The sequence below is a fragment of the Suillus subalutaceus genome (genome assembly GCF_016647625.1).
Source record: "Suillus subalutaceus strain FC151 chromosome Unknown DFJ58scaffold_1, whole genome shotgun sequence".
Lineage (NCBI taxonomy): Eukaryota > Fungi > Basidiomycota > Agaricomycetes > Boletales > Suillaceae > Suillus > Suillus subalutaceus.
The window spans coordinates 262,386-289,926 of record NW_024540250.1 but is presented as its reverse complement, the minus strand read 5'-3'; the positions used below and the strand labels follow the sequence as shown (position 1 = coordinate 289,926).

Genomic DNA, 27,541 nt, shown 5'->3' with positions numbered 1-27,541 from the left:
CATATCACTTCTCGCGGAGAAGTTTCTCAGGCACTCTTCCAAGTCTCTCCTCTGACTCCTCAATCGAGATGACGGACAGGGAAAGTCCAAAGCCTACAGAGCCTCGTCTTTCAGCAAGTCTCATTCTGGTCAACAGTCACAACGAAATACTACTTGTTCAGCGCAACCCACAGGCTAGGTCATTCGCTGGCCAACACGTAAGCAGAATCATTCTTTCAAGTTATAGTCGCTGTTCAAAGGCATCTGGAATTGGAGGTTTTTCCTGGCGGAAATTTTGATCCCAAGCAGGATACGTCCCTAGAATGGACTGCTATCAGAGAAACCTTTGAAGAGGCAGGATTGCTGCTTGCTTTGTCGGATACTCCGAGCACATTACCCGATATCGACTTCACTCAGGCTAGAGAAGCTGTTCATGGAGGGCAAACGACATTCTCGACGTTTCTTACAAGCAACAACCTAAGAGCCGACGTAGGCGCTCTGATGCCGTTTACTACATGGGTGACACCACCGTCATCAGCTAGGTAAATAGGAACCCCGTTCCTTGTCCTGTAACCGTATCTGATGTCTAAGCAGACGATTCCGTACGGAGTTCTTTGTCGCGTTCCTCAAGGATTCTACGTCGGGTGGACTGTATTCCGCTAGAGAAGAACACCTTCCGACTCCTGATGGGGGTCAAGAAGTCATCCAAACGCGATTTTTGCATCCAGAATCGGCCATAGAAGAGTTCAGAACTGGGAAAATCGGCCTTTTCCCACCGCAGTACTACATTCTGGAAACGCTTCGCCCCATCCTTACTGGATCGTCGAGTACCGAGAACCAGAGAAATGCAGTTCAGATGTTATCTAGAGCTGCATTCGGGCGAATGGTGATCAATCCAAAGTTGTTCCGTATTAACGACGGAGTAAATGAAGCTTTCGTCTACGAGGGCGATGAATTGAGAGGTGGTCCGAAGGGTCGGCTACACCGCATGGTGGATAGAACGGAAAGGCGCGGTACGGCATCGTATTCCTCATATTTCTGATGGGCTTGCGTTGGTCTAATTGCTCATGTAGCCATTTTCTAAGATGAATTTGCGGCGCAACTTCGACTTGTTCAATCAATGCCCGGTCGAAGTTCATATACCCAAACTTTAAGAACTTCATATCGACATACCCTCACTACCATCTACTCGGAGCCCGTCAGTTGCAATACAATTATTCATATTTTCTGATACCGAGAACAACGTGATTGATATATTGAGAGAAGAAAGTAATTTGGGCTACAGTGGCGTTTAGCGGAGAGAACAGGAAAGTAAGGGCTACAGAGTATGATATGTGAAGCAAATATAGAGCAATTTGGACGATAAAGAAGAATAAACATCACAGAACCCGAAACTCATTATGTACCTGGAGACCCATGAAGAGCATTAAGCGTGAAGATGAAAATAATGAGATGAATCCAGTATCCGGGAGACGACATCAGGTCATGAATTTTCATACAGGCGTTCTAGATATCGAATACTTGATAATCGTACGCGACACTTTGACCCCAGAAAGATGGGGTGCATGCGCCAATAGGAGCATCACCGGTGCTGCCGAGCATGATGGCATTGACGTCTGACGTGCCAGCAGCCTGCCATTCGGCATATGATGAATCATCGGGGTTTGGGTTCCCGTTATACAAGAATGACTTGTAACGGGATTGCATCTCAGTAATCAGTGCTGACTGAGCTGTGTCAGGGTTAGGAGCAGTGCCAAACTAGAATGAAACATGAGTCGTGAAGAATGGAACATAGCAAGTATTTGCTTACCACTATCTCGATATCATCTTGATGACAAACAACGCCTGACTCGGTGCAGAAAGAGACAGCGGAGTTGCCGGGGTAGCTAGCGCCGACGGTGTACAATCCGACGTATGCAGTGCCACCATTAGAAACCCAGTTTCGCGCGAAAGTCCATGTGGCACATCGCCAAACCGAATCTGTGGCGAGCACTTGGAGCTGAGGACGGTAGTCACCATTTTGAGTAGTCCCCACGGCATAGCTTTGCGAGCCCATGAGGGTCTCGTAGCGTGTCTCGCCGAACGAGGCGTTGACAATAGCAACGTATTCAGCTTCGGGAATGGGGTCAGGAAACGAGCCGTAAATCGTATAGCCTCCCTCGTCAAGAACATTGGAAAGCAAAACGGGCTTGGAAACCCGGGGGAATGGCGAAGTTGAGTCTAAGGTCGAGGTGATAAAGGTGCCGTCATTCACAACACGCATTGGCTCCGATTGAGTTGCAGCTGGAACAACGTAAACAGAGCTGTTGAATTGCCAAAGACCGGCACCATTGACGATGTTATCTGCGGTTAAAGCATTTAGGCACGTTGAATCGGTTGCAGTACAGCCAAGATTTGACACGAAATACTCCTGAAGTTGGACCTGATCAGATGATGATAGGAAGCCATAGTCCTGACATAGCAATGAGTCTCGCGTTCCTACCAGTGACATACACACCACTTACCATAGGGTCAGACTGCAAAATCGCAGATTGAAATAACGACTGTGCAGAAGGCACAGCAAGTAGGGCACGAATCAAATTCGCACCACTGCTTTGACCGGCTACGGTGATCTTGCTCGGGTCGCCGCCGAAGCTAGGAAGCACAGTCGTCAAAAATTCGAGTGCATTTACAGCATCTTCCAGACCAAGGTTGGTCTGATTGTTGGGAGCAACGAAGCCAAGCTTAAATGATCCGTGTGAGCTGATATGGATTGCTTCCAGTGAAAGCACTTACAGCTCCCAGGCGGTACTGAATGACTGCAACGATCGAATCAGTGGCGAGTGCCAGCGCGGATCCATCTAGCCCAGGATTCGTGGCGGATCCGACCATAAAAGAACCTCCATGAATCCTGCCAAAATATATGACGGTCACCATCACCGAAGAATGATCGTTATACATACCACATCAAAGTGGGTACACTGCTGCCGGCATGTAAGGTAGTGGGAACATAGAGAATCATCGATAGGCAATCCTCGGTGAACATGGAGTTATCCACATATGGCTGCGGGCACATGAGCGGCAACGCTGAGACATTCGTAGAACCATTGCTGTCAGTGCAGTGTATATGTGATCGGGAGTACATTAGGCGTGATGTGATTAACGTACGGGAGTGCCCATGCAGTCACCACAGCGGAAGGGGACCAGCGTTCTGCGGAAGCATACTTCGCAGCAAACCTGTTAACACCCGAGACATCAACTACACCCTGCGCGGCGCCAAGGGGGGTATTCACGGATATTGCGGTCGACCCTTCTTGTAGGCAAAGTTTTTGAGCCAGTGTCATGTGGACGAGATGACAAAACCAACTTTTGGAGTCTAGCGACGGAAGTGATAGTCCCGAGCTCGAGAACCCGCGCAAAACAGGGGATGCATGCAATAGTGACGGGAGCAGCAGTAACGAAAAGATGCAGGTGATTGAAAACAAGACCATGCTTCTAGTCCAGGGACAAAATGAACGAAGGAAATTGACCCAGACGTGGAGATCCCCCTACACTACTGTTGGTGAAGAAAGTCAACTTCAACGAACTGACGCTTTAAATACGGAATCCAGGTTGATGGTCGTTCCTACGAGACGACAGGCCGCAGGTGTGAAAGGCACGCCAAGTGTACCAAGTACGCAAGGTGGTAAGGAACGACTGGTTGGCAAAGGCACGACAAGAAAATATATAGACTGCGGCACCCGCGCATATGCCATAAGTTAAGAAGCTGTGAGATTTACATCCGTATGGAACAATGCCAAAACGACGTGCCGAGTAGAATAGGTAACATCACTTCTTGCAAGCGCTCGTTCAACAATCACGTTAAAGTTCCGTTGGCCTTGTTTTGCCAGCGTTTACCCAGGGTCCTTGTTCTCAAAACGTAAATGCAACAGTCAACCCGAATTGCTTGGACCTTCTTCTGTTCTGTGCCTGCGAAGTCCTAGATTTAAATCGTACAAACCTCGCGGGGACAGGTCTAGACCATACACCTCACGAAATAATTAGTAAAAATGAATATAGTGAAGAACCTGAGTGGCAGAACTGGCATTGCCGGTCTTACATGCTGTTAAAATGTGCCTCGCAACCGCAAGCTCATTGAGTCCCATTACCCTCTGATGGATGGGTCCTTGTGGCGGTCGAGCTGCCACAAGGTTGTCCGAGAAAAACCAGACGTATCTTTAGAGTTCTTTGTCGAATAAATTATTTTGAGTGGTCAACGACTCGGAGTCGAAGGGGGAGTGACGGACTCGGAATTTCGGGAGCAGATAGTGAGCAACGCCTGAGACTTGCGCTAAGTACCTTGTGGAAGATGGTAGAGCGTAACGACACTGATTTGTCTCTCTGAGGGATTAAAGGTGTTAACCAGGAAACAAGGGGTCGCACTTTGAAGGAATTTTGGACTTCAAGATCATGAGACAACTGAACACTCCCATCGATATCATAGGGACGTGCGTCCGCATCGTGGTAGTAATATATATCCCTAACTTACTGTCGTGTTCACAGGAACGGCGTCTTGCCTTGTCCTGCCATTAGTAAACCGTCCCCGACGATGGTCCCAATTCCTGCTATATGGTTTTACTTAACTCCGCTTTCCTCGAGATAACATGCAGTCGGGCAAAAATGAAAGTTGACCACGAACCTTGCGCTATGCGCGCAGCTGCCACGCAGTCGAGCAAAGGACCTATCGGTGATCCACAACGACTTTGTTCCCGGCTGTTTTTATCTGCGCTGTCACCCCTGTGCTAGATTACTTATAGAAGAAACCAACAACACCTTCGAAACAGGCACAGTAATTTAATTTGGAGGAGGATCATCACCTAGCGCCTCGGGCACTGGATGGGAAAAAAATACAAGGAGTACACCGCGCGCGTGCAGCGATAATAAATTTGGAATGCAAAGAGGATTCAACAAGCAAGTGAGGGCGATTTTGACTTTTGTTTCAGCATGAAACGGGCAAAGTTCTGTCCCGGTGAAAGACTGGCTGGCGGAAGTAAAGTTTGGTCCACGTGGTAATTCCTTTTTTTTCCAGTGCAGGGACGATCACGTGCTACGGAGAGTTTCATGGAGTCCTCCACTGCACCAACAGCGTCAAGTGCTTCGCCCGTGAAAATGTAGGCTTTTAGCCACCATGAACGACCTATAAAACCAATGACAGAGCTCGCTTCTACAGACTCACGGTAGGCTCCGCCGTGGGGTCCATACGCGACCTTTTTGTAAAAATTAAAGCCATCGACGCGAAGCATGGTAAATTTGACTGTGTGCTCTGCATCGGCGACTTCTTCGGTCCCTTGAAAGAGCCGGGGGCTTTGGGGAATGGAACAGATGAAACCGAGCAACTTTTGAACGGTGACATTGAAGGCAGGATCATGTTTCATAAGTGCTATATTTTGACTGAACTCTTCCGTTCCCAGTCCCTTTGAAATGTTACATTATGCAAGGAGAGAACCCCCTACCTGATTCTGTGATAGAAAAATACGCCAAGACTGGCGGAGAGCTATGCAAGGACGTATTTTTACTGAGTGAATTTTGTCTTACATCACACTTTTTTGTGGAATGAGATTGACCGAGTTGCCAGATAAATCAGGGATTATGACGACCGCTCATGGTCTTCGGATAGCTTGTCTAGGTGGCATCTACAACCCAGGAATCTACACCACCGCTGAAGCCCCTCCTGTGCGTGCCTGTGCGAATTTTCTCAAGGTAAACGCTAAGCATCAGATTCTAGGGGTTCGCATCCCCCTTCTTCTCCACCCACACCGTCGAACGCCTCCTCTCCAACACTCTTGTTAAATCATCCTCAAAATCCCAATCCAAGAACCAAACCTACAGCTCCCTTACCTCCATCCTTAATGCCTCTTCTTCCTCACAGCTTGTCGACATCCTCATCACAAACGACTGGCCTGCATGTATCACACAGCACTCCTCAGCACCTTTATCTTCTCCAGAGTTCTCATCTGAGGGCGCCATACCTCTGGATGAGGTAATTAGGAAGGTCAAACCCAGATATCATTTTGCTGCGTTGGGTGGCCGGCCACCACAGTTTTGGGAGCGGGAGCCCTTCGTGTGGGACGATGAGGCAGGAAGGGTTTCGAGGTTCGTAAGTCTTGGCGCATTTGGTGCTGAAGCCATGGGTGGTAAGAAGCCCAGGGTACGTCGGAACTTCCGTCATGACATCCATAAATTCAATCATGTTCGTAAACAGTGGTTTTACGCATTTTCAATTATCCCACCTTCCCCGTCAAACCCCGCTCCATCCCGCCCCACAAACGCCACCAAAAATCCTTTCACTGAATTAGCTCCTCGACCCCCAAAACGGACACTCGAAACTTTCGAATCAGGAGAGAATTTCATATGGGGAAACGTCCCCCAGCCCGGCAAGCGTCCACGAACAAGTGAGTACTCAACCTTATTTCGTGTACTTCATCTAATCAAAGTAGACGCACCACAAGGTGAAGAAGGCAAGCCGCCGCCAGGGTACAAATGTCGGAGGTGTGAATCTACTGAGGTTCCTCTCTCCTATCTTACCACAACCCTCGCTAACCTCCTGCAAACAGCACTTCATCACCTCTTGCCCCGAACGCCAGAAACCTCCTGAAGGATATGTGTGCCGTATATGTAATACGCCCGGGCATCTTGTACGTGACTGCCCTACGCGCCATGCTGTGGGCGACACAGGTGGGCGAAAACCACGCCCGGGGTATGTGTGCCGCGCGTGTGCTAGCGAGGAGCATTACATTGAGGATTGCCCGGTTGCCAATGCAGGGCAGCGTGGTGGGGAGAGGAGAGGGAAGAGAGATCAGGTCAAGGAGATCGGACGTGAGCATAATTCTTTGAAATGTAATTTGTGGTACTTATGACCTATAGCCGACGAATGCTGGTTCTGCCTATCCAATCCCAACCTCGCGTACGCTCTCTTCCCTTACCTCTTTGTTGCCCGTTAATCCTCTCGCACAGAAAACATCTCATAGTCTCCATCGGAAGTGAATGCTACGTGACGCTTCCAAAGGGTCAAATCATTCCTACGCAGTCCAACGCCGTCGGAAATGATGGTAGTATTAGTACTGTCCCAGGTGGAGGCCACGTCCTCATCGTACCTATTGCGCACCACCCGACGTATAACACCATCCCTGCTGACATTGCACCTCCAATTCTAGAGGAGACTGATAAGTACGTGTTCAGTTTTCTATTTCCTTTTTTACAGATTCTGCAACCTGACAACTGCCTTATAGATACAAATCTTCTCTCCGTGCTCTCTACGCCGCCCACAACGCGAGCGCCGTATTCTTCGAAGTCGGACGTCTGAGTACAAAAGGAGGGCATGCACATGTACAAGCCGTCCCTGTGCCTACTTCGCTTGTGGGGAAGGTGGAACAAACATTTAAGTCTCAGGGAATCGATTTCAATGGCACATTGGAAGATTGTCAAAGTTCAGCGCTACCAGGCGGGAGGGGTAGGAGTTATTTCAGAGTGGACCTACCTGATGGGAGGACGTTGGTCCATCTGATTGAGGAACACGCGCCGTTTGGGGTGCAGTTTGGCAGGTGAGTGGGCTGTGGTGGTTTCTTTGTCCTCTTGTCTTTGCTATTTTGTTTGCCGCGGGAATGAAGTTGGACCTACGCGTTGCTTGTTCTTGTCTCCGTTCCTGTTGCTTATCTCTGTCTTTGTCTTGCGTGGATTATGCTCTTGTATTTTTGCAATCGCTGATGGAATTTCGGTGTTGTTCACAGGCAAGTCCTTACCGACATACTGGGCATCCCTGATAGGGTGGACTGGAAGGCGTGTATGCTTCCCGAGGAAGAGGATAAAGCAGATGTCAAGGCATTCAAGGCCGCGTTCGCGTCTTTTGACCCGTCAATGTAATCTTCGCTTGTCAGCATTCACTGTGACTACGCTTGTAGGGTACTGGAAACCGCAGTTATGACATCTTGTGCTTCATACTACCCTGGTCATCAATCGATCATACATCAAGGTAATTCCTTGATCTGACCAGCATTGGACCAGTATTCCTGCACATCTATATCTACATGAGAAGTGGCACAAGGTCGAGCAACACAACACAAGCGAGTACGAAAACAAGACCGCCATGCTCAGATGGATCAATGCATTGCTATAGCAAATTGTCTTGTCCCTGCCCGTATCTCATCGACGCGCGCGTTAGCAGTTGTAATTCGTTCCTTGCTCTCTTATAGCCTTCACGCAATTGATGCCTGCCAAGTCCGGCTGTTCCATAGCATGTCGAGTATCGGGATGTGCTTGTTCATGAAAACCACATTGACTCGGAATAGATCGAAGCCTAGGGGATTGTATATTGCGAAGCCTTGATCCAAGATCATCGACGTCGTGATCAAGACAAATCTTCGTGTCGAATGTCGGCTGCGCTACGACCTAATTGCTGCGCACTGAGTGCTTTGCAAGGTCGTCTGTTGGTCGCGGTTGCTGTCCTCAACGGTGCCGGCCTATGACATATCAACAGCTTCGTTCTCATCACCCAAATATGACTGAGGAGTCCGCGTGTTGTCCATGATGGCACCTTCATCACACCGACCTTGTACTCAACTTTGCCATTCCCCAATATAATACATCTCGTTTTCTGACCTACACTCCTATACATATATACAAGTCTAAACAGTGAATGATTGGTTGACGCTATATACACGACTGGCCTACTGAGAATGATGCAAACAAACCGACATGTTTCATAATTAAATATACTGTCCAAACCTTTTGCTATTCCATTCTCAGTCATCTCTAACCATTCTAATACCAGCGGCGTACGACCACCAGGGGGAGGAGGGGGGGCAGTATCGCGATTTAGACGTTGATTCCAGTGCTGCTCTCTAAGCTCTTCTTATAGTTGTGTCCCATCTTCTTCGTGCCCCCTTGTCTTGCAGCAGCAACCACCCGACCGATAGCGTCGATACCTGTGTGCCAAGCTGATGTCAGCATCCATGGATAATACAGTATGCAGAAGGATGAAAGTAAATCAAAGTAACAGTGAACTCACCTTTATCTAAATCCTCTATAGGCGGCCCAAACGACAACCGCACGTAGTGATGACACGGGCTGTTAAACAGGTTCCTACGGTGCGCCGGGTTGATGTCGAAGAAGATACCCGGAATCACAATCGTTTTCTCTTTCAGGAGTTCTTCAAAGAAGGTCTGAAGTATAAAGAAGAATCAACGTTTGTTCTTTCCCTTCCTTCCTTCCTTGGTTTCCCGTGGGCCAAGAGAGGAGAGGCGAGGACCATAAATAACAATTACTCACCAAACCATTGTTAAGCGGAGGAGGCAACTTCTCCAAGTTCAACCAGATGTAAAACGTCGCTTGGGGAGGAACGTCCACGTCCAAATGGAGCGCGTGCAAGCGCTTCAGCACGTGGTCCCGCTTGGCTTTGAAGTGTCTTTGAAGGGACGCCTATTTCACGTCAGCTTATTCCTTTGCTACGTCTAATAATCGGCCCACCTTCTCTAACTTGACACGTTCTGGATCAAGGAGTGGAAGGGCTGCAAGCTGCAAGCTGCACAAGGGTTCAATGAACGTTAGGGAAATGAGGGAACAGGAGGACACTCACGGGTGATTCGCACCCCCATCAAGGAATGAACCCGATTGCGAAAGTGCGGTGATGAGGTTCTTGGGCCCGACGACCCAGCAGACACGCCAACCTGGGAGGCGCCAGTTCTACGGAATAAGATTAAAGGAAGGTACAGTGAAGTCGTGTCAAAAACGCACCTTGGTCAACCCATCAATGATAACTACAGAATCACTATTTACATCCTCGACATACTCGGCCGAAGAGATACTTTTTCCGATGTCTTTCTCGCTGTCGGGGTATATGTACCAGGAGTAGAACTGCGAGATTTTAAGCGTCAGTATTGGGTGAGAGGTGGCTAAAGGGAAGGCACATACCTCATCAAGAACGATCGTTGTGTTCTCCCGGCTGAGCGAAACGAGCTCTTTGAGCTCTTTGCCACTTTAATCAAGGTATTAACTATGAAAAGTGGAGAAAGATAGGGGGAACACGCACGCAATTACTTGCCCCGTCGGATTCCTCGGGTTCGAAGCAATGACGACGGCGAGGCCTTGAGTGAGGATATCTTTCTGTTCGCACGATCAATCATGATATGTTTATTTGAGTTTTGTTGGGGACAAACCTTGGTTTGTTCGATATCAAGACGGTATTTATTCTATGCAACGGAGTCCATTCAGTAAGTTGTAATATACGTTTCATGGGGAATTGGGTACCTTGGGATCCAATCTGAATTGATCCAAAGAATTAATCGGTTTAATATAGGCAAAGGAGGATAAATCACGCACGCCGTGGGAACAGGTACGAGTCGCTTAAATGCACTTAGAACTTGATCGTAGGCGGTATAATCTGGAACCTGGTATGACTATATGCGCGGAGTTTAGTGAGCAGACAAAGAAGCCAGAGAGACGACACATACACAGTAAACGTCCCCAATGACAGCCGCAACACGAGAGAGCCCCGCACGTCCACCGGGTACGATGCAGACATTTTCGTATGTATACTGACTTGCTTTGCCTTTACGGTAATTATCATTGTAAAGGTTCGCTACTGCTTCACGAAGGGCTGGTTGTATAATGTGTTTAGCGCTGATCGCGTTCATGGACCATGAAAGATTGACCTTTAACACCCGTTGTGGGGGCATACTCCAAAGAATCCTCAGGCACGGGAATATTCTGTGGGCGGGGTGGGGCATCTGGGATAGGGCCTACCTCTGGGGCACCCTGGCCCAAGTTTGCCCATTCGTGAGAATTAGCATAGTTGAAACCGTTCGCTATGGCACGATCTGAACAGTAAATAACACCAGTACTGCCAGGGTGCTCGATACCAGGGACTGTTTCTTCATCCTAAACGACGCGTCAAGTCACGTGATGTAGAAGAAGCGAAAAACATACAGGGTTGATAGTCTGAGGAAGGCCTAGGGCGGGCTTAGGCTGATGTCCGACTTGTTGACGGAATATCTGAGAAGAAATAAGGTGACGATGATGTAAAGCCTTGGGATATAAATGTACTTGATGAGCTTCGGATTCTTTCTCGTGATGGAAGATTTTCATGACGCCGTGGACCTGATTAGAGATGGATTTCGAAGAAGGGAGATGGGGATGGGGAAGGTGAAGGCGAACGTGCATGGATGAACTGGTTAGAGATAAGGAAGGGAAGAATGAAACCAAATAAACTTACGACGTCTCTTAAGGATGGAGTGCCGCTACGTGAAGGGTAGGCACTGTTGGGTCTAGTTGAAGATCTGGACATGCTGCAGCTGGCTGGCGTGATAGATAGAAACAGAGAGTGGGCAGAGGGTAGCTTATAAGGGAACCAATGGCAGAAGTATTGTGTAGGACTCTAACGAGGTTCAGGCTGAATATATTTATACTATCCACTGCAGCTCCAACACTGCTCCTCACCTATTTTGGGTTTTGCTGGCATGCCAATATCAACAGGATCACGGAGAGATCATGATTTTACATAAATTTCTTGATATCCTGTGCCAACTCCAATAATAACTCTCTCACCAACGAGGGACCAGGTAGAACTCAAGTTGTTCGCTGCTGTCAACGTCAGAAGGGCCTCAACACGGGCAGTGCCATAACTGCCATACTGCCTATGATGGGCCGCCATATAGCCAAACACAGCCAGGAAGGGACCAGCACCGGTCTCGTCTAGCCAGCGCATCGTGACCGCTCCCACCTTGCATTTTTGCCCCGGTTGCGCTGATAGTGTTACAGATTACAACCATGTGCATGATCGCTCCCAACATGTTTCGAGGGAGTCAAGTTGCCGGCTGCTGCCGGTGGAGCCAAATTCTCGATGCTGCCAGGGCAAAATGAGATAAGTGGTTGCTGCACTCCAACGCGAGTGGAAATGATGATTCTATGTCACGGGCCAGTCTGAATTTTGCATGCAGCTCCAAACCCACCTGCGATCTTGCGCGTGAGGCCTAGGCATCACGATTCACGTCGCAATCAACAATGATTCAGATATTCAAGCTCCGACCCTGAGCATCTTGGACCGACCATCATAACAAGAGCATTAAAATCTGCATTAAAATATGAAACCTGGGAGGTATGACAGAGCGTAGAATTTATACAGCAATCACAGTTCTGCTCGTTCATCGAACCCTGACCATTGAATCTTATGTTTGAGTCTGACTGGTCACTGATCAACATGTCCGACAACGAGCAACGCCGACCCGGAAAATACCGCCATGCGCGTCGGATCTTGCTAGCGAGATTGGCCTTGTGATCAGTCTAGGCTATATACAATTTTCTTCCTGATTTCACCCAGATATCATCGATCTCTAAAAAGATTCCCTCGTCAGTTCCACACACTCACCTTAGTACCCGCTTTAACTACCGACGCTTTGACTGTCTACTCACCATTAGCCTTTAGAATGTCGTCAACGCCTTCTAACAAATTTCTGCCGAGTCCAAAGACAGTTGCTGTACGTGTGTTATATCGGAATGTCTTCGCTGTACTGACTTCTCATCTTCTCAGATCGTAGGATGTCCGTTTAGGTGAGCATTCCAATGCCGACTGCACTAGCGTGACAGGTAATTTTACGGCATCGGCTATAGCGGTGGTCAGGTCAGTTCTCTCAATAGTATCTGTCAAATCACCTACTCACTCCCCTTTCTCTCAGCCAAAACTTGGCGTAGATAAAGGTCCCATCCACCTCGTCCAGGCAGGGCTTATTAACCAGGTTGAAGAACTTGGATGGCGAGTCGTTTTTGATGGGCACCACCAATTTGAGGATATTTCTCCTTCACCCAATGGCATCCAAGTTAATGACACCGGTGATGCCGCTGTTGACACATTAAATGCATCCATTGCGAGGTTGAGAAGCCCTTTGTTCGTTGCACAAGTCTGTGAGAATGTTGCATCTGTCGTGCAGGCTCATGCAGAGATGGGACACCTCCCCGTCACCCTTGGCGGAGACCATTCCTTAGCCATGGGCACTATCTCAGGCACCCTGAGGTGAGAATCCCGTTTAGACGAGTTGCTTCCACTGTGGTGATATTCTATCCACAGAGCGTACGACCAAGCTTGTGTCATTTGGATAGACGCTCACGCGGATATCAACACGATCCACTCTACCGATAGCGGAAACATCCATGGCATGCCCCTCTCCTTTCTCCTCAAGCTTAACCCCCCTGCTCCATCCCCTGATTCAGTCCTTGCGAAGTTCGACTGGGTCTCTCACCTCCCTGCTGAGCGTCTCGTCTACATCGGTTTGCGGGACGTGGACAAGGGCGAGAAGGAGATTTTAAAGAAACACAGCATCAAGGCGTTTAGCATGCACGACGTTGATCGGTAAGTTCGGGTTTTAGTGGAGAAAAGGGCGCTCACGCTGATTGTACTTCATCTAGCTATGGCATTGGCAAGGTGGTCGAAATGGCGCTCGATCATGTCAACCCGCAAAGAGACCGTCCTATTCACTTGAGCTTTGATGTCGATGCGCTCGACCCGAGCGTTGCGCCTAGCACGGGCACGCCGGTGAGTATTTCAGTATCTTGGCACGTACTTTTGGAGTGGTATGAAGTCAGCCGTGCAATCTGGACGCTTCGTGACTTATGCGTGCTGAAAAAAAAAAACTTTTTGCTTGATGAAGATGCGAGAATGTGCATGGAAATACCCATAATTCTCTATGCATCCTGGCCCTGAAGGGGCCTTAGAAACACGCCACCTGTGAAATAATCGCATGTTGGCTTGTGCACACGCTTTGTAGTGCGCATGTATATGCCCTGTTTCTTTGGGACGTCTTGGAAACATGGGTGCTTTGATCTGTGGCAGGAATGTCCAAGCCCACGGCGGGCAGATATTGTGTACCTAAACAAATTAATTTCAAGTCAAATTAAATGCCAGGTCAATGAGTAGAGCTAACCGAAATCCTGCAGGTGCGCGGTGGGCTCACCTTCCGTGAAGGGCACTACATCTGCGAGGCGATTCATGAGACTGGGTTACTCGTCGCGCTTGACTTGATGGTACGTGTCTTACCCACATCTTTGCTCGCATTGATGTGACTTAATTTGGTCTACCGCACGCAGGAGGTTAACCCGGCGCTTGCAGACGCTGAGAGCGTACGCCAGACCGTCACGGTGGGGTGCTCATTGGTCCGCTCTGCTTTGGGTAAGTCGTCCATCTACTACTACGTTCACTGTTTGCGCAGTTGTCCACTGTTCTTGAATGGGGATACAAGACCAGGAGTGCATTTTCGGGCATCCACATGGACTACCTACAACGTGGATTATCAATGACGCTCATTATCTGTTTGTTCCACAGGCGAAACCCTTCTCTGAGTTGCAAGTGTCGTAAACTAATGTGGATGTGATATGATGTGATATGATGTGATATGATGTAATATGAATGTTCTGATCTAGTGGCAGTGAGTGGATCTGTTTGTTAAGCGCACAATGATGACCAACTATTTGGTAACAGTGAAGAGGTGAATATAGACCGTGGACTGGCAATTCGGAGTCACGTGCCACATTGTTAGACGTGATATCTCTTATTCGTATCGTTAAGCATGGGACCCCTGTCTGATACGTTTGTGTTGATAGATTTTATCAATCAAATTATCGAGTATACAATATTCGATGTCAATGGCTGCCAGCAGCGTCTGGGGAAAACGACGAGTCCCTATGCACGAAGAAAATTCCATGAAAAGGCCAAAGACCAAATTAAATCTGAAATTCTGATGCAGCGCATCGCGTTCGATGTTGTTAAGAAATGAGTTGTTGCATACTTCTCCCAATATTCGGAACTCCGGAGGATGACAAACTAACTAATTGAATTCCCCACAGTCGTGCGGGGAAATATTCGGTCACACTGCGTGTGGTGCTATTGTCCGTTGGAAAAATCCATGGTCTATGGATCTATCCCTTTGTATACCTGCTTTGCCGGGGCAACATGTGATGATCCACAGCGTAAAAAAGGAAGGTGTGGCTTGAATTTCTTGTTGCTTAAAGCGTTGGCTCAACAATTTAAATATCTAGTACTTGTGTCTCTTCACTCTTCTTCACTACTCTCTTACATACCAACCCCCGCTATCCAACTTGTGTACTGTAAGTTACTCTTATCTACTTTACTTCCCTTCTGTTACTTACCAGGTCTAACCACGCGCTAGGGCCTACCGCTACAGAAACATTCTCTATCCACGAACATGAACAACAACGGAGCTTATTCTGGTATACCAACTCCATCTACCTCCTCTGTGGAAAATACACCATTTGCTCCGAATGCCACTTTAGTGGCGTCTGGTCAGCGGGCGCAGCCACAGCTTCGAGGTGCAGGAGGCCAAGCACCTCTCCCATCCCAGCAAGTGAATCAACCCGCATTCAATAGACTGCCCCAGCCCCAGCCCCCCCATCATCCACAAGCATACCCTTCACCTGCCACGACTACCCCTGGGCCGTCTCTTGATGCACTTAATAGGATGGCGAATGAGAATGCGAGGTTCGGTGGTAGACTCCCAGGAATGCCGGCTCAGACCTGGAATACCGGTTTCCCTCCTCTACCTCCCATTCCCCAAGTTCCTCAGGGTCCCTATCGGTGGCCAGCGTACGACCACCATTTATCCGCGCAAAATTATTACGGTGGCTACCACGGACCCCCAGCTCAAGGTGCAGCGCCTTATCAGGGTGCTCAGATGCATCCCCCCGCTGCTCGTGCAGTTCAGGTCCCGCATCTCCAGCAGCAACAGGTGCTGCCCAATGCTGCACCTCCCCCTCCAGCTACGCAAAATTATCACGGTGGCTATCACGGAGCTCAAGCTCAAGGCGCTTATCAGGGTGCCCAGATGCATCCCCCGCTGCTCGTGCAGTTCAGGTCCCGCATCTCCAGCAGCAACAGGTGCTGCCCAATGCTGCACCTCCCCCTCCAGCTACGCAAAATCATCACGGTGGCTACCCCGGACCTCGAGCTCAAGGCGCAGCGCCTTATCAGGGTGCTCAGATGCATCCCCCCGCTGCTCGTGCAGTTCAGGTCCCGCATCTCCAGCAGCAACAGGTGCTGCCCAATGCTGCACCTCCCCCTCCAGCTACGCAAAATTATCACGGTGGCTATCACGGAGCTCAAGCTCAAGGCGCTTATCAGGGTGCCCAGATGCATCCCCCCGCTGCTCGTGCAGTTCAGGTCCCGCATATCCAGCAGCAACAAGTGCTGCCCAATGCTGCACCTCCCCCTCCAGCTACGCAAGAGCATGCGCCCCGAATCCCCGGATATGTGAATCCCCATGTACCTTCCCTTGGCCAGGGAGTGCAGCAGGCGCCGCCTGTGCAGTGGCCCCCTCCCGTCCCCTTTGCCGGGCCACCGGCTCAGCAGGCAATACAGCAGGCGCCGCCTGTGCAGTGGCCCCCTCCCGCCCCCTTTGCCGGGCCACAAGGTCAATTTCAACCACCGGAACAGGTAATGCCCCAAGTACCATCCGCAGGCCCAGTGGAGGGGAGTTCTACGCGTGGTTCAAAGAGGAAAGCAGTAGATCATGATAACACTACGCAATCGAAACAAAAGCGTCATCGTCCTCAGGGTGATCCAGATTTTGTGAGTCAATTTTATTTATCTGGTTCTCGCCATCCCGCTGACGGTTTATCAGGAGCTCGCACCGCCATCCGAAGATGGCAAAATTAGGTGGAAATGTCTTAAGCAGGCATGCGCCCATGTCAAACCGATGCTGGAGAACAGCGTTCATAAACATGTAACGGCGACGGTGTCGCATCAGAAAGACTCTGAACAAAGTCTGCCTGTGAATGTATGCCCAAGGGTGTGGCTTCTCGTGAGTACTCCTCTTATTTCAAATGTGACCATGGAGCTGAGATGTTAATTCTTATAGTTTCAAACGCCCGGATGCGTTGAAAAGACATGGACCCACTGACCAGTGTACCAGAAATAAGGCGAAGGCTCTACAAAATGCTCAGGCAGGCTCTCAAGCGCTTGGGAACAGCACGTCCGCAGCTGGACCATCTTCTGTGGGCTCTGCATCGAGCACTGTGCCACAGAATTCCCTGCTCTTACCTGTGGCTACACCGGATGTTGTTCAGACCACTGGGAATAGCACCTTCGGAGCTGCAGCCCCCGTCGCGATGCCTCAGCAGCAATTCACCTTCGAAGCCCGACCACCGGGCTTGGTGACCTGGCAATTCGGTGCGCAGGCCCCACGAACTGAGCCAAGGTCAATGAGCTATCATGTCCCATCCTTGCCTGTGCTCCCACAGACAATTCCATCGCTCCCCAAGACGCAGGCCCTTCGAACTGAGCCAAGGTCAATGACGCCTCATGTCCCATCCTTGCCTGTGCTCCCACAGACTATTCCATCTCTCCCGACGCAGGCCCCGATTATACCGACTTCTGTGCAGCAGCAGCCGGTTGTCACACGTCCCTTACAGGCCATCCAGGGTTCGTCCTCGAACCAGATTCCCACTCCCCTCCCATCTACATCTGTGCAATCATCGTCTTTACCAGTCATTGCGGGTGATTTTACATTATCTATTTTTAAGAAAGCCGCTGCGCCATCGTCTCCTTCCCCGCCCGAGGATGTAAATGATTCATCCGAAGGTCTATTCTCTGCTCCAGCGTCTCCTTCCCCGCCCGAGGATGTAACTGTGCAACCGTCGTCTTTACCAGTCATTGCGGGTGATTTTACATTATCTATTTTTAAGAAGGCCGCTGCGCCATCGTCTCCTTCCCCGCCCGATGATGTAAATGATTCATCCGAAGGTCTATTCTCTGCTCCAGCGTCTCCTTCCCCGCCCGAGGATGTAAACGATCCATTCGAAGGCCTATTTTCTGCTCCAGCGTCTCCTTCCCCGCCCGAGGATGCAAATGATCCATTCGAAGGCCTATTTTCTGCACCTTCGTCTCCTTCCCCGCCCGAGGATGCAAATGATCCATTCGAAGGCCTATTTTCTGCACCTTCGTCTCCTTCCCCGCCCGAGGATGCAAATGATCCATTCGAGGGCCTTTTTTCTGCACCTTCGTCTCCTTCCCCACCCAAGGATGTAAATCATCCATCCGAAAACCTTTTTTCCGCACGGTCGTCTCCTTCCCCGCCCGAGGATGTAAATGATCCATCCACAAGCATCTTTTCTGCTCCCTCGTCTCCTATCCTATCTGAGGATGCATTGTTTGACTTGTACCTGTTCTCCGCTCCACCGTCTCCTAGCTGAGAAAGCGATGAATGCCTCTGGCCCCTAAATCAAGCGCATGGACTTTATATTTCTTCACATGACATTTTATTTCACAGTTTTTGTTTATATCCCCTTTACTCATTGCATCTCATAGCACCAGCGTGCATCATTTATTCGTCATTTATCACGATTATTTTGGAATAGTTACAAGTACCTATCCCAATCAGGGAGCCGGTCTACCCTGTGTATCAATACTTGTATAGTCTTACCCATGAAATGCAAATGGACTGTAATTGATCTCGACCACAAAGCAAATTGCCAAGGGGATGTTTAAACCATCTCCTGCTAGACCTGATTGTACATGCATGCATTTCATCGCAGGCATCCCCGAAGCAATTACCACAAGTTTTTTCTTATTAGAATACATGAATTCAGTTTGAGTTGACCCACCGCGGCGACTTTGATCAAGTTTTGTCTCACCGAGGCCCTGCCATCCACATTACAAGCTAAAATACATATAAATTCAATGCGATACAATGCTGTCATCACGTCAGATTCAAAGCTATCGTTCATCCAAAAAATCTTATGCACGCCTGTCGTGACTACTCATACACGGTAAATATTGTCCGGACTAGGAATGCTTCAAACTGCTGTCCAAAAGCAGCCTGGAGTAACACTGAGGTATCATGACGATTTGAACTGCTCATTGAACTCCCGTCCTATCAGCATCCTCCTTATCTCTTGTGTCCCGGCGCCCACTGCATACAACCTAGAATCGCGTAAAATGCGGCCCATAGGATAATCTAGTTTAGACGTGAGTAGCAACCACCACGAAATCACAGATAATTCGTACCATTGATGTATCCGTTACCGCCAAGGCATTGCATGGCTTCTAGCGCAACCTCTATGGCTTTCTCGGTAGAGTAGAGGATGGCACCAGCGCAGTCCTAGCGTTGTAAAATCAGGAGCCAACAACGTTTGGATTCACGGTGTTACTTACTCGACGACTGATCTGGCCACGGTCACAAGCTCTTGCAACAGCATAGACATATGCGCGGCTTGCATTAATACTTGTATACATATCCGCAATTTTGCCTGGAAAATCTTCATCAGTCGTCGTGTCGATCGTGGAGCCTGGTCAACCTACCCTGCATCAATTGAAATGTTCCCACAGGTTGTCCAAACTGCTTGCGATCGTGGACATATTCCACTGCATAGTCGAATGCAGCTTGCGCCAAACTTCAGGAAGTAATATTTGAGCATATGATCCCAAGTGTCTGATGAAATAACCCCACCCTAAGGGACCGCCACTCAGGACAAGACGTTCAAGGTCAAGCCCGGACATTAAGACCCCGGCGCCTTTGTTAACCTGGCCAAGGACGTTTTCTTAGGAGCAGCGAAACTTGATGAATTGTCTACCGTTAAGTGCCATAATAAAAACAAACCTTCTGGGACTTCACAGTTGTCAAAGACAAGTTCGCAAGTATCACTGCCTCTCATGCCAAATTTATCAAGCTTCTGATGCGTGGAAAAAACCTTTGAACGTTTTCTCGATGATGAACGCGGTGATGCCCTTGGAACCTCTCTCAGGAGCGGTTTTGGCGTAAACAACCAGTGTTGATGCTGTTGGTCCATTGGTAATCCTGCGGGACTATTAAAACAATACACGCGTGACAAGACGAAATTAATACCAGAACTTGTTCCCATTTAGCTTCCAACCACCGTCTATTTTATCTGCCCTCAAACTCATGCTGACGACGTCACTCCTAGTTTACTGTAAGTTATCATCTTCATGCATTGTAAGTCAGTCAACTTGCCCGCTCCCAGGCTCGCTCATAGCCAAACTGCCTACTTTTCTTCCCAGCGATCAAGTCAGGGAGGTATTTCTGCTTTTGAGCTTCTGTGCCATGGCGATGGATTTGGTTCACACAAAGGTTCGAATGCGCGCCGTATGACAGTGCAACAGAACCAGAAGCACGGGAAAGTTCTTCCATTGCCAAAGTGTGGTGGAAGTATCCAAGGTCCAAACCACCATACTTTGACGACACGGTGACACCAAGCAAACCCATGTCACCAAGCTTTTCCCAAATGTCCTGACAATACGCTTGAGTACAAGAAGGTCAAATCCAATTGTTTAATCTACTCACTGAAGGGAAGTTATTGCTCTTGTCGATTTGTGCAGCACGCGGGGCAAGCTCCCGTTCGGCAAATTCGGCTACTGCATTGCGGAACTGAGTTATACTGCTGAGCTGTAGTTGAGGGCGATGATTTCATTGACATACCTCAGCTTGCTCTTCCGTGAGGCCTGCTATATCAACATTGTACGTCGAGATTTGGCGCGACCTTTGATTGGTGACTATAGGTCGGAGATAGCGGCGCAGGTTGCGCGCTGTAATAAGCCAACCAGACGTTAAGGTTAACATAATGGAAAGACCTTCAGAATCTAAGACGAGCAAGTTGGAGAAGTGACGGGGTTCTACGAGTATGTCAACACTGGTCGTCCGGGGCGGAACATAGCCGTGAGTCGAAGTACTTTCGCGTGTATATTATCAGGTGTCACGTGAATGAAGTAAAACGGAAATATTGCTTGTCCTTAAACTCGTCGGCTATCTGTTGGCCTTGGCGTTGGACCATGACTACCACACGTTTGTATTAGCGCTTATGATGTTTACAGCCCTGTGTACTTAGTCTATACAGTTGCGTCTCTTCGCCCTGCCGCAACCGCAAGGAGTCAAACCAAATTCATCGCAATTCGCATGACCTTATATAGTGCAACTCAGTCGGGTGGGTATCCTGCTTTCACGATGTACATATTTATCATTCAAGCACTTCTCAGGTAACCACGAAGGGCTTGCAGTACCACCCTTTGCTACTCTTGACACTCTCAGTCCGGTCTCCAAACATGTTTCGGTCCTTGTTGGAATTATTGGAGGGTTTGCTCTTGGAGTTCTGGTTACCTGGCTATTGGTTGTCTTGATACGCAAACTGAAGGCAAATGTCCCACCCGGTGGGACCTCTGAATCCGCCCTTATCCTAAACCCAGACCAAATACGTACTGAACTTCAGGTGAGGAACTCATTTGGGTCACCGCTCACCCAGCGCTGTAGACTGATTGAAGAGGATGGACAGAGAGATCATACTGCCACGTTAGAAAGCAACGCATTACTATGTTCCGTCTGTAAAAAATTGGATTTTTTACCGGATCTTCCTTGATGGCATCCCAGAGACGGAAGAGATTCCGGTCGATTCACTCTCATCCATCTTACAAAAATCGTACCAATGCAATTTTTGTCGCCTTATATCCTTTCACGTCCGTCGAACATGGATGTTGGACAAGTTCCCTGATGTCAATCTCTCAGGTATTCAATGTCGGCTGCTTTCGATGCCATGTGGTTGTCTTCGGGGGCCCTTTTATCCCCCACCCAAATTTCGTTGCTACCGCCTCCACGTCAGTATGGAGGGCCTAGGAGACTTTTGGGAGAGATACCCCGCTTCAAGGGCGACAGCACGTTCGCTTACCATATACCTCATGCAAGAAGATGCTTTCAAGTTCGGGAGACCAACCGATCTTCATAGTCGCAGGGTGAAGAACACTGTGGACATCGATCTGGTAAAGAAGTGGATTAAGCTGTGCCAGGAGAACCATGGGGATGAATGTCATGATGTGTGGAGAATGGACGGCGGAGAGGACAAGGACTTGCCGAAATATGTGAGATTGGTGGACGTGGTGTCGATGACCCTGGTTCCTGCACCTTCTGGCTGTCGTTATGTGGCCCTCAGTTACGTATGGGGAACCGTCAGCACAGAGTATCGGACGACGACAGATAATATTGCGGAGCGCTCCATGCCTGGCGGGTTGAACACGGCAACCTTTCCGGAGACCATAACTGATTCTATTCTATTCACTCGACAACTCGGTCTCCGTTACTTATGGATCGACGCTATATGCATCATTCAGGACTGTTCGCAAGACAAAATCACTCAGATACAATCTATGGATTTGGTCTACGGACTTTCTTATCTCACACTAATGGCCGCTGGCGGCGCGTCAGCTCGAGACCCTCTCCCAGGATGCCGTCCACGAACTAGAACACTAAAGCAGCATATCGAGGTTGTTCAAGGACTTCATCTCTGTGTGGGACCTCCAAGACTCCGGGAGGCTCTCGCTCTGTCCGTATGGAATACGCGTTGTTGGACCTATCAAGAGAGCGCACTCTCCCGCCGACGGATATACTTCACCGAACAACAAATCTACTTTGAGTGCCGGGGTGATGTCTTCTGCGAAGACATCGTCGCCGAAAGCAAGGGCCACCGATTATCCAACAGCTTTCTTCGGCGTTCGCGTGGAGAATACTTCCCTCAGGCGGACCTCTTTGGGACTTACATGGGAGCCGTCAATGAGTGTACACGGCGCAATCTCACCGTAGAATCAGATGTTGTTGATGCTCTCACTGGAGTGACAAATGCTCTGGCGACAGGCTTTAGGCTCGGTGACCCCGCTAGAGTCTTTTACTGTGGAATAATATTGACGGACCTGCATCATGCGCTTCTCTGGCAACACAATCCACACACACCTCGCGCTCGTCGTTCGCTCCCTAAGGGAAGCAGTTTACCTTTGCCTTCTTGGACATGGGCTGCGTGGCGTGGCGCTATTGACTACACGTCAGAGCATCGGTATCTGGGTATCGTCAACGGTAGTGGCGAACCGTCGGTGGTAGAAACGTTTGTTAATTCTTGGTACATTGTGGACCATAGTGGTGCTACGGTGCAGCTTGATGTTCGCCGGGTTTCCCGTATCGTTTCGATTCCCATGACAGAGGAGGAGAAGTCGGCATATTCCCCTCCGTCGGGGATCTTAGACCCAACGGAACTGATATTAGACATCCACCGACCGCTAGCACCAGGCACCCTCATTTTCCGCACAACTTCCAGCCACTTTAACATTGCACGGCGAGGGGTAGCGAAGAAAATGATGAATCAAGTGCAAGTCTCCACCACGGTCTCTTCGATATTCTCTCCACATCTTCCCCTTCCATTTGGGTTGGCACTGCGGTCCTGCCATTGGACCCTACCCCGCCGCCATCTCTCGAGTTCATCGTTCTTTCCCGTACCGCTACGCTCGGCGTGTGCGACGAACAGAGTCTTGGTCATTACCTAGAATGCGTCTTATATGTGATGGCGGTCAGTCAGAATGAGGGCTTGATGCAACGTGTTGGGTTGGGCGTCATTCATGAAGTCTCCTGGAATGCTTCACGGCCGGAGGAGAAGGTAGTGTTTCTTCGATGATGCGCCAGCTGTGAGTGTATCTCGATTGTTGAAAGGATCTCAAAGTCATTATTATTCGGGTTGTGTACGGTTCCGTATATACCCTATTCTCTGATCTGCTAACTCAGGGAACAATAGATTCTGTCCACTTCTCTATCATCGTTATGATTTGTATCTCTAGTTACTTATGTAGCATGCTCGTGTGCAACCTCCAAGCAGTTTCTAAGTTTAGTGACGCCACCAACACAAACAGATCCGTCTGTTCTGCAGTGTAGTTCTTCAATGCCTGGAATCAGGTGCAGAGGATGAAGAGCTCCATCAGGATTTCAATAGAATGGCCGTGCATGCTTGCAGACGCGCCTAACATCTATGAGTTACCTTCATGCACACTTACAAGATACCAGAACCCACCTTGCTGGGTCTATCCCTTTTGATGACGCCCCCCCATCCCGTTCCTTCAATCAAGTCTACGCCCCCTCCACATACTAAGATAACATCCCCTCTTCTCCTGAACAGGTCAGAGAGGACTCTGAACTACTCACCACATGAACCAAAGCCAACGATCTGGAGTTCCTCACTCTTTTATTGATCCCAATCAGAGGTAGACGTGTGCTTTCACGCGTTGTCGGTCTACTCTCGCTGGCGGTCGCACTTGATCGCAGGCGAGGTTGAAGCTGTAGAGTCCAACCAGCCGTCGAACATGCATTAAAGATGATCGGTGAGGGCCTCCGGTCAGCGAGAGCACTTCTCAAAGCTCCTTGATCAGTACGAAATATTTATCCTCGGGAAAACGGAAACCCAGGCTAAAATATAGCCCTCCCGCAGATGTGGAAGACGAGCGAGCGAGCGCTGAACATTCTCCCGACACGGAAAGTATTGCACACTCGCCTCGTCGTACAATATATACGCCTGCAAATATTGCTCCCGCCTCGGTGTTGTGGACACTTTCTTCTCGGGTTACGATAGACAGCTTCCATCGAAGCCCTGATTCACGCGATGAGATGGAGGGGTCGTTCCTCTTGGATGAGACGAACGAGGAGGCTCTAGAAGATAAGTTGATGGAGGACGAGATGTTGGATCAGGTTGATGTGGAAACTATTAATATTTGAATGTGGGCAATAAACTCCATTAAATAGCCACCTCGCCATTTTATAGTTGCTTGATACTTGTAGCTATTACAGATCAGCGTATCGAGCATTGGGGATTGATTTGTGACTGATGGACTGCGAGCCATGGTCACGAAATGAGGGTTGGGCGCTTTACCTGCATAGCCTATGATAGCCTGAGGATTCGACTTGTGAACGTACTAGTTTGAACTTCCAGTGTACTCAACTCTGAATTAGCCTCGACGCTTCGAGCCACCGTTTTTTGGTCATCAAGGCCTGCTGTTGTAAGTGATGCATTTTGGATGAAAGCTGAGACGGCGCTGCGCCCGGGCCCCGGTAGAAAAGTTAAAACGGAGAGACGATCCTTGGTCCAATCGAGACTGGGCATAGATAAGCATAGATGCGTATTCATTCGTCTATTCGCCAGACATGACCACGTTTGCGGCTGGTGGATACGACGAGCCCTCGACTCCTGTATGCAATCAAAATCTGCTACTTGTCGTGACTTTCAAAGGACACTTAAGTTGGGTGTTTTACCAGGTTGGAAGTTGGTCGGACTGGAAAAACTCTAAAAATTTAAATTATCTCCGGGTCAGCCGATCGCTCGATTAGGACATGGAGTACTACGTTGAACTTGGAAACAGATCGCAGTAGACTGTAGACAACGCATGCGTATGCTCTAACTAGAGTGCGATGATTTTCAGCGCTAGAAATACTGACGTTGTCTATGGCATTGCGATATCTCCAAATGGCTGCATTCTCGCAAGCACATTGTACGACGCCATAGCACGATTATGGAACCTCGACAACAACCAGCCTATTAATGGTTCACTTCTCCAACATGCACTCACAGTGTCCTGCATGTCCTTTTCGCCAGACGGAAAACGCATACACTTGGGATGTCCCTACGATATCAAAAGATGGGCGTCCCTCACCAGTAGTTGTATGCCACAGGCAAATACGCACGTTCCTCCCTTCCTTCTCCAATGTTCAATTCCGCTTGACTTTATTTTCATCTTCTCACATGTTCGAACACCTCATGTCACGTAGATAAACGCCTCAGCAAGAGAAAAGCGAAGGCCAATTCCGAAAACCCTACTGCAAGTACCTCATGCCCTCCCAATTACCACACACCAATCCAACGGCGCGCCTCAGGCTCAGTCATCTTCGCAAACACAACCGCAGGCTACTATCTCTACCACTCCCAAACCCCTAACTTCGAGCACCAATCCTCGTGCAAGGATAAACTACGCCGGTTGCTGGATTCGCTTCTGGCTCTTTGTCTGTCGCACCTCTCCTGCGTATACCGATAGTCATCGTTAATCTTTACGATGATCTCTATGATGTTATCTCATCCTTCGAGTACATACATTGGGGGCATAACGTCGTTTGTACATGTAAGTACTGGAAGCTCAGGTGAAGCCGCAGAACTAACCATTTCGTCCTTGCGTATGGTAGATATACGGCCTTACGTTGGCCTGACGGTTCAGTATTTATTGCTCTGGACTTGTGGTCAACCGCTTTCGCCTCTGTCATCATGTGGCTAGATAACTTCAAAATCGTAAAATTCAAGTTTATAAGTTATCGCATGCGGTACCCGACCTCCACTTCAACTGGCAAACCATCAGAAAGCTCACAAACCAAAATATATATTCCGCTCAGACTCCCAAAGGCATGTATGTTCGTAAGCAAATCCTCAAAGGATTTACTGGTGCTTCGCGCTGTCACACCTACTATTGGCAGTACGTGCTTTCTTGGGCTCGAGACAAATTCACTGACGTTGTGTCCATAGTCACGTATCGAAATCACAGATTACCGGGCTATTATAGCTAAACTCGTGATATCCTGCCACTGCAATGATCCATCCGATACATTAGACCCCCAGGGCCAGCACTGACCCTAGAGGGTCTTCAATATATTCGCATATTACATAGTTCCGACTTGGAGCGCCACAGGGTCATTATTTACCCTCAAAGTCCTTTCCAGGACGAAACTGATTCATGAGGAATGACTGTCTTCATTCTCTTAAGGTCTGACTACAGTACTACGACTAATCAAATGGTTGTGTATAGTTCACTGGGCCCGGTCGCATTTCTAACAAAGGTCTTCCAGCTAGACCCTACGATGCCAAGAGAATGCACACGTCTGAATGGTCCTGGGTGAATGTTGTCATAAATGCCGTCTAGACCAATTGGCCCTTGGCCTCATGCTCGAGTTTACATGTTGTTTTCAGCATGTTATCCAAACCCGCGGCCCCTCGATGCTGAGACTGACCGTATTTATTTTCGCTAATATCTTTTTTCATAGGGAATTGTTTACCGGGACCTCAGGTCAGTAAAAGATCCTTATTGGGCTTGACGAGGAGCTGACAGGCAGATTTTGAATGTGCACGTCTAACTGATGATGGCTGATTATTGGAACCCCGCCTCGTATGACCCCCGGGGTCTTCTTCATATGACAACACACATGTGGACAGGAGGCATCGTATCGTATGAAATGATCACGAAAGGATAAGCCGGTACCACTTATTGTTTGTTTTTCTCAATATGCCCCCCTACATTTTTAAGCCGTTCTTTGGCAGGGGAAAACCGAATATTTAGGAGGATCGCCTCTGGCTGGTACAAGTGCCATCCAAGGGCATCCGCGCGGGGGCCTCCCTCGAATCCATCGTTGCTTAGCCTGCAGCCGAGCATCGTCTGAATGTTAATATAAATACTTCCGTTCATGAACACTCAAGTACTCATGGCTCGACGGCATCGGATGGGATAAAACGCTGTTCGGCCGCTATCTTCTCGAAAAATTGAAATTGATATCACCATACTATGTTTGACTAATGGAAATTCGGAACTTACTGTTTGATGGGTCCCTTTAATTCCTGGAGTGTCTCGGCGCATCCAGACGTGGTTAAGCTTAGAACAACGGATTATTGTATCAAAGGTACCATACCATTTGTGCACTGCGAGCGAGAATCCGAGTCGGGCCATCTACTAGTACCCAAAAGACAAGCATCGGGATGTCTCACATAC

The 27,541-nt window shown here is 48.9% G+C and overlaps 9 protein-coding genes across 9 annotated transcripts; 6 read left to right on the top strand and 3 right to left on the bottom strand.

The window, feature by feature from the left end:
• Positions 1–68: 68 nt before the first annotated feature.
• DFJ58DRAFT_712375 (NUDIX domain-containing protein) lies at positions 69–1,133 on the top strand (the record flags this gene model as incomplete). Its single annotated transcript, XM_041383855.1, has 4 exons — positions 69–197; positions 256–521; positions 574–970; positions 1,053–1,133. 4 exons carry the CDS (start codon positions 69–71, stop codon positions 1,131–1,133), a joined length of 873 nt encoding a protein of 290 aa, XP_041251147.1.
• A 352-nt stretch (positions 1,134–1,485) lies between these two features.
• Positions 1,486–3,795, bottom strand: DFJ58DRAFT_850964 (Alpha/Beta hydrolase protein; the record flags this gene model as incomplete). Its single annotated transcript, XM_041393807.1, has 6 exons — positions 3,127–3,795; positions 2,922–3,068; positions 2,755–2,869; positions 2,484–2,702; positions 1,790–2,431; positions 1,486–1,737 (listed from the first exon to the last, which is right to left on the bottom strand). The coding sequence occupies exons 1-6, from the start codon at positions 3,447–3,449 to the stop codon at positions 1,486–1,488; spliced, it is 1,698 nt and encodes a 565-aa protein (XP_041251146.1). The 5' UTR covers positions 3,450–3,795.
• A 1,263-nt stretch (positions 3,796–5,058) lies between these two features.
• DFJ58DRAFT_712373 (CwfJ C-terminus 1-domain-containing protein-like protein) lies at positions 5,059–7,857 on the top strand (the record flags this gene model as incomplete). Its single annotated transcript, XM_041383854.1, has 11 exons — positions 5,059–5,108; positions 5,168–5,355; positions 5,409–5,516; positions 5,573–5,670; positions 5,723–6,145; positions 6,200–6,412; positions 6,552–6,813; positions 6,862–6,901; positions 6,952–7,164; positions 7,227–7,538; positions 7,725–7,857. 11 exons carry the CDS (start codon positions 5,059–5,061, stop codon positions 7,855–7,857), a joined length of 2,040 nt encoding a protein of 679 aa, XP_041251145.1.
• A 686-nt stretch (positions 7,858–8,543) lies between these two features.
• Positions 8,544–11,443, bottom strand: DFJ58DRAFT_752186 (pyridoxal phosphate-dependent transferase). The gene is made up of 16 exons (XM_041387821.1): positions 11,204–11,443; positions 11,035–11,088; positions 10,918–10,983; positions 10,644–10,869; positions 10,443–10,588; positions 10,312–10,388; positions 10,240–10,252; positions 10,149–10,181; positions 10,022–10,095; positions 9,904–9,967; positions 9,727–9,846; positions 9,569–9,675; positions 9,460–9,514; positions 9,262–9,411; positions 9,002–9,155; positions 8,544–8,918 (listed from the first exon to the last, which is right to left on the bottom strand). Exons 1-16 carry the CDS (start codon positions 11,273–11,275, stop codon positions 8,809–8,811), a joined length of 1,521 nt encoding a protein of 506 aa, XP_041251144.1. The 5' UTR covers positions 11,276–11,443; the 3' UTR covers positions 8,544–8,808.
• Positions 11,444–12,413: 970 nt separating this feature from the next.
• On the top strand, positions 12,414–14,277 carry DFJ58DRAFT_648901 (Ureohydrolase; the record flags this gene model as incomplete). The annotated part of the gene is made up of 8 exons (XM_041381496.1): positions 12,414–12,464; positions 12,518–12,537; positions 12,598–12,607; positions 12,663–12,997; positions 13,052–13,333; positions 13,390–13,516; positions 13,918–14,004; positions 14,068–14,277. 8 exons carry the CDS (start codon positions 12,414–12,416, stop codon positions 14,275–14,277), a joined length of 1,122 nt encoding a protein of 373 aa, XP_041251143.1.
• An 879-nt stretch (positions 14,278–15,156) lies between these two features.
• DFJ58DRAFT_2394 (uncharacterized protein) lies at positions 15,157–16,663 on the top strand. The gene is made up of 2 exons (XM_041379401.1): positions 15,157–16,561; positions 16,614–16,663. Exon 1 carries the CDS (start codon positions 15,442–15,444, stop codon positions 16,504–16,506), a length of 1,065 nt encoding a protein of 354 aa, XP_041251142.1. The 5' UTR covers positions 15,157–15,441; the 3' UTR covers positions 16,507–16,561; positions 16,614–16,663.
• DFJ58DRAFT_2468 (uncharacterized protein) lies at positions 16,664–18,266 on the top strand. The gene is made up of 3 exons (XM_041379451.1): positions 16,664–16,793; positions 16,851–17,498; positions 17,661–18,266. Exons 1-3 carry the CDS (start codon positions 16,768–16,770, stop codon positions 18,181–18,183), a joined length of 1,197 nt encoding a protein of 398 aa, XP_041251141.1. The 5' UTR covers positions 16,664–16,767; the 3' UTR covers positions 18,184–18,266.
• A 418-nt stretch (positions 18,267–18,684) lies between these two features.
• On the bottom strand, positions 18,685–20,674 carry DFJ58DRAFT_752162 (acyl-CoA dehydrogenase NM domain-like protein). Its single transcript, XM_041387820.1, has 11 exons — positions 20,427–20,674; positions 20,292–20,375; positions 19,990–20,237; positions 19,836–19,910; positions 19,681–19,787; positions 19,590–19,637; positions 19,440–19,530; positions 19,292–19,383; positions 19,145–19,239; positions 18,998–19,091; positions 18,685–18,947 (listed from the first exon to the last, which is right to left on the bottom strand). Exons 1-11 carry the CDS (start codon positions 20,565–20,567, stop codon positions 18,829–18,831), a joined length of 1,194 nt encoding a protein of 397 aa, XP_041251140.1. The 5' UTR covers positions 20,568–20,674; the 3' UTR covers positions 18,685–18,828.
• Positions 20,675–20,948: 274 nt separating this feature from the next.
• Positions 20,949–23,430, top strand: DFJ58DRAFT_712369 (heterokaryon incompatibility protein-domain-containing protein; the record flags this gene model as incomplete). Its single annotated transcript, XM_041383853.1, has 5 exons — positions 20,949–20,980; positions 21,033–21,210; positions 21,296–21,592; positions 21,626–23,101; positions 23,236–23,430. 5 exons carry the CDS (start codon positions 20,949–20,951, stop codon positions 23,428–23,430), a joined length of 2,178 nt encoding a protein of 725 aa, XP_041251139.1.
• Between the last annotated feature and the right edge of the window lie 4,111 nt (positions 23,431–27,541).